Genomic DNA, 13,039 nt, shown 5'->3' on the forward strand with positions numbered 1-13,039 from the left:
GTAAAACCAGTTTTCATGTTTAATGTATTATTTTTTCAGAAGTTAAAAGTCTAATTTTGAAAAAAAAGTTGCAGAATCAGCAACTTCACTATATGAAATCCTTAATTAATTCAATGGAGATAGTAAGTTACATAAATAAGCATTTAACTAACCATTCATCTTAGCTTTTCTATGAGGTCAATGGTATTCTCCCATTTACATTTGTAAAAGGTACACTGTAGAGAAAATCAATATTAATTAAAGATGCAATGATTTTTACTCTAAAAATATTACAGAACCACAGAATCATCTAGGTTGGAAAGGACCTTGAAGATCATCCAGTCCAACCATTAACCTAACACTGACAGTTCCCAACTACACCAGATCCCTCAGCACTATGTCAACCCGACTCTTAAACACCTCCAGGGATGGGGACTCCACCACCTCCCTGGGCAGCCCATTCCAACACCTAACAACCCCTTCTGGAAAGAAATGCTTCCTAATATCCGTCTAAACCTTCCCTGGTGCAATTTCAGGCCATTCCCTCTTGTCCTATTGCTTATTACTTGGTTAAAGAGGCTCATCCCCAGCTCTCTGCAACCTCCTTTCAGGGAGCTGTAGAGAGCGATGAGGTCTCCCCTCAGCCGCTCCTGGTAAGACCTGTGCTCCAGACCCTGCACCAGCTTCGTTGCCCTTCTCTGGACACACTCGAGTCATTCAATGTCCTTTTTGTAGTGAGGGGCCCAAAACTGAACACAGGAATCGAGGTGCAGCCTCACCAGTGCCAGTACAGGGGTCAGATCCCTTCCCTGTCCCTGCTGGCCACGCTATTGCTGACACAAGCCAGGATGCCATTGGCCTTCTTGGCCCCCTGGGCACACTGCTGGCTCCTGTTCAGCCGGCTGTCAATCAACACCCCCAGGTCCCTCTCTGACTGGCAGCTCTCCAGCCACTCCTCCCCAAGCCTGTAGCGCTGCTGGGGGTTGTTGTGGCCCAAGGGCAGCCCCCGGCATTTGGCCTTATTGACACTCCCCCAGTTGGCCTCAGCCCATGGCTCCAGCCTGTCCAGGTCTCTCTGCAGAGCCTCCCTACCCTCGAGCACATCAACACTCCCACCCAACTTGGGGTCATCTGCAAACTGACTGAGGGTGCACTCGATCCCCTCGTCTAGATCATCAATAAAGATGTTAAACAGGAGTGGCCCCAACACCGAGCCCTGGGGGACACCACTCGTGACCGGCCGCCAACTGGATTTAACTCCGTTCACCACAACTCTCTGGGCCCGGCCATCCAGACAGTTTTTTACCAGCAAAGCGTGTGCCCATCCAAGCCTCGAGCAGCCAGTTTCACCAGGAGAATGCTGTGGGAAATGGTGTCAAAGGCCTTACTGAAGTCAAGGTAGACAACATCCACAGCCTTTCCCTCATCCAACAAGCAGGTCACCCTGTTGTAGGAGATGAGGTTTGTCAAGCAGGACCTGCCTTTCACAAACCCATGCTGACTGGGCCTGAGCATCTGGTTGTCCCTCATGTGTTGTGTGATGGTACTCAGGATGAGCTGCTCCATCAGCTTCCCGGGCACTGAAGTCAAGCTGACAGGCCTGTAATTTCCTGGATCATCCTTCCAACCCTTCTTATAGATGGGCATCACATTGGCCAATTCCCAATCTGTGGGACCTCCCTGGTCAGCCAGGACTGCTGGTAAATGATGGAAAGCGGCTTGGCGAGCACCCCAGCCAGCTCCTTCAGCACCCTCGGGTGTATCCCGTCTGGGCCCATGGACTGGTGTGTGTCTGTGTGATGCAGCAGGTCACTGACTGTCTCCTCCTGGATTGTGGGGGGTCGTTCTCCCAGTCTCTGTCTTCTGGCTGAGGAGGCTGGATTCCCTCAGTACAACTAGTCTTGTTATTAAAGACTGAGGTGAAGAAGGCATTAAGCACCTCAGTCTTTTCCTCATCACTTGTTTCCATGTTTCCTCCTGTGTCTAGCAGGGGATGGAGGCTTTCCTGGTCTTTCTTTTGCTGTTGACATACACAGAAACATTGTTTGCTATTTTTGACTGCTGAAGCCAGATTAATTTCTAGCTGGGCTTTAGTCCTCCTGATTTCCACCCTGCTCAGCCTCACAGCATCTTTGGAATCATTGTGAGTGGCTAGCGCCTTCTTCCAAGGGCTGTAAACTCTCCTTTTCTCCCTGAGTTGCAGCCAAAGCTCCCTGTTCAGCCAGGGTGCTCTTCTCTGCCACTGGCTTCTCTTACAGCACCTGGGGACAGCCTGCTCCTGTGCCATTAACACTTCCTTCTTAAAGAGTGTCCAGCTTTTCTGGACCCCTATACCCTTCAGGACCATCTCCCAACTGTAGATGTGAAACAGAAAAGGCAATTAACCTAGCTGAAGGAATGGCAGCCTGAATTAAAATACAAATCTTCCTGACTCCATAGTTTCTCTACATTCCCAAAGATAACAGCAAAAACTTAACACAGCTAGCAACAAAACTGAATTGATTTCTAAATATGTGATTACAGCAGAAATCAGGAGGTGTTCCCCACTCACTCAGTCATTCATTATACCACAAGAAATTTCAAGTAATAATACACTTGGAATTCTCAAACCAGTAAATCTCAAACATAGACCCTTATTTTATGTATGTGAACAGTGCACAATGAAACAAATTGAAGCATGGAATGAAATAGATTCAAGGACCTGTAGAACTAGAATAATATTTTAGTCTACTGAATGTAATGTATCTTACTTCAAGACAGTACAGAGAAAAAGTAATTGTGTAAATAAGTTTCTTCTTTTCCAGGAATACAAAGAGTGAGACACTGTGTGAAGACTTTTAAATGTTTTCAATTTCTCTCTGAACTCCTCTTTATTGTGACTATTAGGACATCTTACACAATTACCTTTGTCAGCCAGAGTCTCAATCATGTAAAAAATACCTAGCCTTAAAAATTGCTCCCCCAGAAGATAACTGGATTATTCAGAAATGAGGAAGTGCTGAGGCTTATGGGGAGATAAACACAGATTCTCTAACAGAGAATCCTCAGGACAGAAGCAGATGGATCTCATTTGTAATAAGAGATCTACATTTTGGAAGACTCATGCCTTTGATTCCTGTCAAGGTAAATTAAGATTTGTGGGGGTTAAACAGATGGCACTACAGAAACATAGTGTGAGAAGTTACTACTGACAGATGCTCTAACTTTGATTTTGACATTTCAGAGTGCATAGTGAAGATTTTTGAAAGGGCTAGAGCATTTAAGCAACTCTGAACCTCTGCACAACTCTGAAGCTTTCATATTTATATATGTGTATACACATATGCATGTGCATGTACACACATACAGTGTGTGTATATATGTGTGTGTATACATATACACAAAAGTTGTTATATTTTAGGGGACTCACCCTTGTGACACTGCCCATAATGGCTGTAAAATAGCCAATATATTTCACATGTTGAGGTATCAATGACAGGTCCATCTGACAGTTATTTCAGAGCTTGCAGGAATCAGAGGTCCCGGCTGGGGAACCTCTCACCGGCTGCCGTCAGGAGCCAGCACTGGATACATTTTTTGTGAAAGTTTGCCATCTAGAGGCCATATTAGGAAGCACGCGGATACGGAACGACTACTTAGTAAAAGAAAACCAGATTAAGTGGATTTTCTGGATGTTCGTAGGTCTAGTTCAGAACAGTACCGCCTTTTATATCTTTTATGTTTAGCTTTGTTGCAATATCATCTTGGAAATGTCGAGCTGATACTGTTCCCCAAAACAGAATCAGTTCACTAAATTTGTAACCTGCAACATCTGATCCCGGTTCCACTGAAAAGGGATTTTTAAAATATTCATAAAACATAATCAAGATAATATTTTTAATCCTTTTACAGCAAGAAAGACTGTATGAGAACCCCTCTCCTCTTCCATTAGTGGAGCAAAGATTAAATAAGTAGTACACCCAAATATGTTTATTGCAGAGACAGAATTCAACATTTGTGAGAGAGTAAAAATTTTTCTTTGGAATATCAGCCTTTTTATTCTCTTTACAAAAATATCTCACACTAGATGAAATTTTTTAAAATTTTTTTACAATGAAAATGCTGATACTTCTGTTTTCATTTGTTTATATCATATCAGAAATGTTGAATGGAAAAACCTCTAAAATACTTTCAAAAGATTAAGAAACACCTTCAAAGATATTTGGCAACCTTTTTAGCGAAGTTTACAGAAAGATTAGCAGTGTTATAATTTCAGGAGCACCTGTGAAGTAATTACATTTTTTTTGTTTGTTTTTTAAATCATAAAATCTAATTTAAGATTTTAGGGGTTTTCCTCCTCCTTTTCTCATTACTCATCTTAGGTTCTGTTTTCACCCTAAAAAAACTGTACTAAAAATCTCTTTCTAAAATGCAGGAGACTGTACCTACCACCATTTAAAGTGTAAGAAGACAGAAAACTTTTACCAGAGTATGCCTGATAATTTTAGGAGAGTAATGAGGTATTCAGCAGACATTGGTTTTATCTAAAGTTATAATCACCATTCTCCCATCCTGGTCCAGTCACTCCAGAGGCTTTTATAGGGATAAACTGGTATCTGACAACACCTGCATGTTTCTCTGTTATTTTCCCCTGGAAACATTTTCCTTGGTGACTCAAAATACCCTGTTCAGTACAATGTACAAAAAGGAACAGATAAGGTTACTTACTTTGAATTTCATAAGAAGATAGTGGTGTCTCATGGTCTTTAAAGACTGGACTCATGACTGCTACCTATCCTGCTTTGCTATAGCAACCTATGACTTGCAGCAATGCATTTAACAGCATTGTCTGTAGGCAGGTGTTGAAGGTTCAAGGTCAGAGCTCAAGCATTTCACCAAAGTCCAGGCCCTGTCTTTCCCATAAGAAAGGTGCCCCAAAGAACATCAAGGGACACAGCAAGCTCCCAGCCTCTAGGCTGAGTCTAGATACAGTATTTTCATTGCACAACTGAGGCAGTAAATCATAACCTGAGCCTTGTTCACCTCACTTCATGCTTTTGGGAGCTAGAAACTGATTTGTAAGATAAAGGACACACCACTGACCCAAGAATGTGATAAATGGCATGGAAGAAATACCAAACACACCAGAATCCGAGGAGAGACATCCTAGTCTGTGTGTTTGTATTTTCAAAGTGTTTTCGTATTTCAGAGGGACCAGAGTAACAAGATACTAGTGCTGCGGGTAGGGTATTAAAAAACATTTCTTAAAATACATTATTTAAGTTGATACTCTCTGAATCAGAAGGAACAAGCTGGTGTAGCAAATAGAGATTTCTTCTGCCTCTCTCCACACGTCTGTGTTAGAGAAAGCACCAGCCAGAAACAGGCTTCTTGAGGGATGGAGGAAATAGACCTGGCAACCATTCATTTTGTATTTTTAATGGCTCACAAGGCTTGCATGCACGAGCTTCTCTGAACAGAACAGCAGGAATGGTAGAAATGGACCATATCTTGTAATTCTAAATGTAGAAACTTAAAAAGCAACACTATAGCAGCCATGATTTATATTTTAAGCATTAATTTCCCTCTCCTACTAGATTAGCAAGCATTAAGACCTAAAACCAAAGAAAGCAGCCCAGTCTCCAGAGCAGTCATCCAAGGACTGCTAGAGCAGGCCAAAGACTGCCACCCCACGCAAAATCCCAAAGCAGTGGTTGGGAATGCAATGCCATGCAGACTTAAAGTAGTTAAATAATGCAGAAACTGCAAATTTTGGGGATTTTGTTCGCCGCCTTTACATCAAGTACTTAACCACGTACTTCCTCGATATAAACTTGAGACATTTCCTTAAAGTTTGTCTAGTGGTAGGGCTTCCACATTAACTCACAGGCAGGAGGAACACCCATTTATGAATGCATTGGGTACAGCTTGCAGGGGTTGGTGGCAGCTGCAGGTGACCTGTGTGGGACCAGGTCTGGGATTGCCCTAAACACTTGTTTGTTTGCTTTCTCAATACCAGAATCAGTAATTAAAAGCTTGTTAATTGCCAATAAATTAATTGATGGAAATTCCCCTACATGAAGCTGTTTTGTGGCCTGTAATGGCAAGATAGGTCAAGAGTCCTTTAAGTCATCTTTTCTAAAGGCTTTTTGTTGGACCAAGCATGGAAAAGTTTTTCTTCATTGGAAGGGTTATGCGCAGTCCCCACATAGCCAGCTTGTTGCTCAAATGCTGTGCTGCTGCCATCAGTGACTCATTCACTTTCCCAGAGTAAACTGTCATCTGCCTCTTCCATGGAGCACAAGAGCTGATCGCAGCTCTGCAGGCTCACTTGTTAGCAAGCGAATATTTACTTGAAGGAGTTAAAGTCTCATCAGAGAAGTGGCAGACAATTGCAGAAGACTCAGATGAAAGAGATCTTTCTGTACTGAGGTACTTGTACTGGTAGAGTCCAAATACAATGTTTTGGCTATGTAAGCTTATGAGGCTTATTGACCCTAATAATTTCCAAAAGAAGGAGAAAATAAATCCCATACTTAGGGTCTAGGTCTTGAGGGAATTATGGAGAATTAATTTTCTTTGTAAAGCATTTTTGGGTCTCTTGTGACATGATACACAAGGAAAACAGCTGCAAATAAATATCACTATTTGTATTTTCCATTCCTGAAAAAATTGTGAGAATTCTGGCTCTACCTGGGTTTAAGGATTTTGGTTTGCAGTCTCTTCAGATGACATAGATAATCATTTGGATCTGCAGCATTAACTGCTTGTTTGCTCTTTATCCAAGAAAAAAAGCTCTCTCCTTACTCAGGTGCCCAGGAGATACAGAAATTTGCAGGGCTGGTAAAGCAAGACATTTAAGTTAGGAGAAAAAGATACTAGTCTGAGTAGCTGTCTCAAAAAGTTCTTTCATTTGCATGTGAATTAGCTTATGTTCCCTGCTTTTTCACTAAGACAAAAGATCAGCAAGTGCTAAGATCAGCACCAAAATCAGATGTGCACCAGCAGGTCTTGCAGAGTATGGAAATAAACACAAAGGGGCTAATCTTCACAGAGCTTTGGCTTCACGGAATCACAGAATCATCAGGGCTGGAAAGGACCTTGAAGATCATCCAGTCCAACCATTAACCTAACACTGACAGTTCCCAAATACACAGTATCCATCAGCGCTATGTCAACCCGACTCTTAAACACCTCCAGGGATGGGGACTCCACCACACTTCATGAAGTTCTTTTCCACTGCCCAGTAACAGACATTATGGTGAAATTATTTTTAAATAAATTTTTCTGGAATTACTGAAAATCACATGAACACGATTTTCATGTATTTTGATGGATTTATCTTCCATAATTTTTATTGGTATAATTTTATTGACATTGAAGCCATTGTAAATTTTTAGCTTCAGTATAAAACCCTGATGCAAATAGTTCAACAACTCAATTCGCTTTGCATGGGAGGGGCTTCCTTTTGCTTGCTTTGACTATGTCCCCTGATACTTTCATATGATGTCTCTTATTTCTTGCTTTGGAAAAGGCCATGGTCAACATTTCCTCAAGATGTGTTTCTTTTTTCATACAGGGCTAGTTCCAGATCTTAATTTACAGTTTCAAGTGGAGTATGTTTGCATGATTTTCAGTAATTCCCGTAAAAATTCTCTCAAGCACCTGTTGTTACCAGGTATAACTGAGCAGATGTTCAGTGATGCCTTCCCTTCCTCATTCTTTTCTTAGAGACACCAAATAGTGAACTCTAAAGAAGCATGGTGACATCCTATACAAAGCACTTGGACTGACGTGCAGAAAACTTTTGTTTCATCTTCTGTTGAGTGATGTTAGGCCAAATAGATCTTGCTTCCAATTCCCCACCCAATATCAATAATGATATCCGTTGTAAAACACCATGATATCCATAGATGAAGAGCCATATATGAGTTAAATGTTATTACCACATGAATTAAGAAACCAGGATCTTTTGTTTTTTTCAGGTGGGTTGGTCCAGAGGAATAGAAACTTTTAAGATCAAAGAGGTGAAGAAGCAGCAATTATTTGTTAGTACTGCCAGAGAAATCTTGGTGGAAACAACTGACTAAAACTCTATACCATTTTCCCAAGGAAAGTGAGGGCTTGCAGCTTGGTGTCAGCTGAGAAAGAACGGGGACTACTAGTGAAAAAGCCCCACACTGGAAATAATTTTATTGTATCTAATTTAAAAAATATATTTAAATACATTGTACACAATGCACTCCAACTCAGAAGAAAATACAGCCTTTCCCGGAAGCATTACTCTACATTGAATACTTTTTATCTACAATCATTCATTTTCTCATTTTTTTCAACATAACGAAAACATACAATTTTATGTAGCATATATGATAAAGCTAGGATTTACAAAGAAGCTAAAAGAAATTCGGTATTCAAAATCCAAATGATATTCCCAGTTCCTTTGTAAATCCTACTTCTACTGTTCTGAATAGTATAACCCAGAGTTACTCAGCTGGTTTTTGTACTTTCTGAATAGTACAGAAATATACAAACACATATTGGTCATATCAAAAACATCCTCTCTCTACAAAGTCTGCACTTAAAGGAAAATAATTTTTAACTTTGCATAGATATGCAGCAATTTTTGTCTTCAGGAATCTTCAGAAAACACCACACTCCTTTCTAAACAGGAATGTAATTAAATCCTCTTGTTAAACAATTAATTACTTCACAGTTTCTACTTATGTATTGAACATGCACACTGACAGTTCTTTATGCGAATAGGAGAGACACGAGGAAACAGCACAAATATGCTAAGATAGGTCTTAGCAATATCAACCAGCATGTTTAACGAGAGAACTGTACTCTTCTACAAGTTTCTTCTTCTCATTTAATTTTTCCAGTATGGCATCCATTAAATAAGAGGCAAAAGGAAACTGAAAAACAAAGAGGGTAAGAAAAATTATCATTTAACTTTATTTTCTTCATACAGAAAAAAACCCATATTTATTATGTATCTTTAAATCACTAAACTTCACTTAGTTCTGACAACTACCACACATGCGTACATCTGATCTTTAAAGTTCACCTGCCTGTTTAGTGTCTGAAAATTTGCTCTCTATCATAAAAATGATAAAAGAACAGAGTAAAATGAAAAAAGATAAACGCCTTATTGAACAATTCATGCTTTACTGACCATGTTAATGATGTAACTGCAGTACCAGCATCTCTGTCATTTATCTTCAATCAGCTGATCAATAAAAGGTTACAGTCATCTCTAGGGCATGCAGAATTGGTAGTGTATGTTCACTACTCTCAGGAGGATGAGACAGAACTACCAGTACAGCTCTCAGTGCTGCAGCAACTGCTTAGAGTCACATGTGAAAACTTGTAAATAAAAAAAAAAAAACCAAAGCAAAACTCCAAAAGTTCCAGTTCTATTGATTGGGATATGCCATAAACATCTGCTCCTCTAAAACACAATACCAAAAAATGATATTTACATATTTTGAGAGAAAAGTGAAAACCTCTTCTATATCTCATCCAATACAAAAGACATATTTGCACAACTGATGTCTTCAAAGAGCGAGCTTTGGAATATTTTTTCAGTGTCATTGCTTTAACACTGAAGGAGGTTTTCTTTCACAGTCCTGGGGCATCATTCACTGTATGCTGGGAAGTACTTTTGGAAGTGGTACAAAACACGAGTCATTGCAGCTCCACCCAGAGAGTGGTCGGTGCTGCACCAGAGGAGAACAGAACAGTTTTTGTTCACCCTTGGGAAGTTTCTGTCAGCTTCACAGAGCTCTGTCAGCTTTCTTGAACTCCTGGTGAGTCTAGCAGTGACTGAGGAGTCAGTCCCATACCAAAAGTAACAGATGATGCTTATACCAGAGGGAGATATAATTTTACCTTAATAAGGCCACCAGAAATAAATTAGGTAAAATATAGCAGTTAGTTGAGCAGGCCAATCACCAGCTTCCTCTGCTTTTCACAATTGTAGTTCAAGGCAATACTTTCAAATCTAGAACCACCCTCTAGTTCCACACTCAAGTATGGCTGCTCTGATTTTATTTTTTCACTTCTGTTTTCCATCTTAAAGAGAAAATTGTAGGGTATTTATAGAAGACAGAGTACTTACTACCTGTTTCCTAGATATATGAAACAAAAAAATAGAACACAAACAAACAAAAAACCCACCCCAAAACAAACAAAAAACCCACCCCAGACATAAAAATACGTCAAATACAAATGTAGGTGTAATGTCTGAACTGATACACAGATATGAATCTATATACTGATATTTATAATTACTGACAAGTTAGGAAAAAAATCTAAAATGCTAGCAAGGAAAACCTTATTAATAGCAAGCATCTATCATGAAGTAGGCAATCCTACACATTTCTCACTTTGCAGTTACAGAAGAAGGATGATAATATGCATTATTTTCCTTTTCTACAGGGATGTGGGTTTTTAAGGGCTGGTACTTGTTGGCCAGACATGTCTCCGTCTGTCATAAATAACTTCTGTCTATAGTAAGAATTTTCTAGTAGTCGTCTACACCTGTCAGCTTTCTCCTGTACGCTATTGTGATGACTTCTTGGGGAATAGAGGGATCCAATTCACCGAGCACAAATCTATTCAGAGTAATATAAGACATAATTTTATCTGAAATTCTGTGACACTTACTTGCTACTGTGCTTTAAAAACACTGACTCTAGCATCCTGTTCACTCTAATTGCTCTCTCTCATTGTCTAAATATGTTTTTTACAAGAACACTATACCATTACCTCAGTCTCTAATTCTTCTTGCCCAGCTTGACTACATTCATTTCTGATACATTTCACCTCCTTAATGTTGTGCCCGAGATGAATGGTTCCTTATTGATGTCTCTGGCTCATATTCTAGCTATATTTTACTTGCTGCTCACTACTCTCTGTGGCTTCCATGTCATAGCAAAGTGATCTTTCAAGAACTCTTTCCATTTAAATCATTCATTTAAATCAAGAGCATTTGAAAGTTGAACATTATGTCATTCTTTCATCATTTACTGGTTTCAGAGGAAGTGCTGCATGCTTTTATCTGGTTTTCTTTTCATACAGACACCCAGAACTGGATGATCTCTACAGTCTTCATCTTTAATAGAAGCCTGTCAGGTTTACATTTACTGATGGCTCTGTAACTATCCTGGGAATCTTCCCTCTACATTTCTCCCCAGAACTTCACAAGCGTTGAAGATGTCTCTACTCCGAAGTATTCATCCCAGCTTCCAAACCTGCCATATGCTTGGGGAAGGCTTTGGGAGTTCAATGAATGCTAAGCGCACACCTAAGGAGTGTAAAGCCTGTTTATACCACGGTTAATTATATGTTTTAACATACAATGATACTTCCTTCAAGTATTTTCTCGTTATCTGTGCCACAACCAATTTATCTGCATTACGGTATGCTTTAAGAGAAGTAGTATTTAACTGACTTACATAAATTCAGAAGATTTGAGACTGCAAACTACACAGAGATTTTAAATTTTTATTTGTTTATCTTTACCAGAATTGCAGAATTCTTCTTTGATACTAGAAAGCCATATGAATGAAATGGCATATTTCTTACACAACTTATCAGATACCTTGGTGTAGAGATAACTGTAAGGTAATATGATCCTAAAGAGTCAGGAATTCTGATAGTTATTTTTATTTCTCTCACCTATTTATTTGAACCTTGAGTATGCATCTTTTGAAGATCCCTTCTGTAAAAAAACCCTAGTAATATTTATCAACCTTACATATGACTGAATCTCACTCAACACAAGTGCATAAACATGCACTGATCTGCCACTGAAAAGACAAAGATGCAAGGCAATGTTTTTATTCTCATGAGACATAGCATCTCCATTCAGAGTAAGCCTAACTTGGCCCCTGCTTCACAAAGTCTAACATGTGTTAACATAAAAATCAAACAATTAATTTATGGAATACAGGAATTAGTGGTTATATTTATTTGGAATCTCCTCAGTATAATACATTTGCCCCCAAATCCTATCTAAATACACTGCAGAGATGCCTCAAATTAAGTGAATCACAAAGAATAACCTGAAATAAAACTAAAGAAACTCAGAAAATTAGGTGGCCAAAACCACCTAATTTCACTACAAATTGAAAGCCAAAGTTTACAAAACAAATCAGAGAAATGCTTCACTATTGATCTTTGTTCATTCTGCTTTGTGATGGCTGGATATACATGATTATATAAATATATGTATGCCTGTTTGTATTCTTATACGGAGTAATCAAGCCAATCTCTCCCTTGTTTTCAGTCCAGGACAAGTGATTTGTTTGTGTGCGTGAGATAAAACAGATTTATACCATAATGGATTGTCAATGCATGGGACTGAGCTCTTATTCTTGCAATGGTTACCTTCTGATGGTCTGATATCAGTGTTAATGGTGCCCAGGATATGGTTCAGACTGCACTGGCACACCTGGTGATGGTTGGCAGTGGTGAGTGTGTGCAGGTGTGTTTGTGCATGGGTGAATACATATGTGTGTGTGCTAGCAGAGGACAGGCAATGAGCGGAGACCTGTTCAAAGAGAAGAAGACAGACACAGGCTGGAAAGACTAATGAAAGCAAAGCAGACAAGTTCCAATCCAAGGAATCTGAAAGGAAACAACCATAGTTGTTAGTGCACATTCCCAGATGACACCAGAGGAAATCTGTATTTAGAAGCCAGTGCAAGTCCTAAAAAGGGGTTGGGAAAACCCCTGCCAGTGAATAGTGAATATACTGTTCCAAACCCTGTTCTAGAAATGGATTTATATGCATACCTAGAAAGTACCCATAGAACAGAGGGGAGGGAGTTTTTCTGGAATTTTACACCACTGGAATATGATTTTTGGATTCATAATGAGGTCATGAGATGAAAGATTTTATTAGGCAGCTTTGTTTATGTGTCCCGAGAAGTACATGAGGAGGGAGGGAAGGCAAGTGCTACAGTCTATCCGATAAGGGACATGCTAAATCAATGCTGTCATTTGATTCAATGCTTGGAAAAATTAGGCAGATGATTTGTATTTTCTTTAAAAATAGTTCTTGGAGACTTTA

The 13,039-nt window shown here is 39.5% G+C and overlaps 1 protein-coding gene across 1 annotated transcript in view; it reads right to left on the minus strand.

Annotated features, from left to right (window-relative positions):
* Window positions 1-8,170: 8,170 nt before the first annotated feature.
* Window positions 8,171-13,039, minus strand: part of CNTLN (centlein) — a 199,441-nt gene continuing 194,572 nt past the window's right edge. Inside the window, exon 24 of the mRNA XM_074931653.1 lies at window positions 8,171-8,876. Within this exon, the coding sequence (XP_074787754.1) occupies window positions 8,775-8,876 (102 nt within the window). The 3' untranslated portion in view covers window positions 8,171-8,774. The remainder of the gene's footprint in view (window positions 8,877-13,039) is intronic.

Source organism: Athene noctua, chromosome Z (assembly GCF_965140245.1).
Source record: "Athene noctua chromosome Z, bAthNoc1.hap1.1, whole genome shotgun sequence".
NCBI lineage: Eukaryota > Metazoa > Chordata > Aves > Strigiformes > Strigidae > Athene > Athene noctua.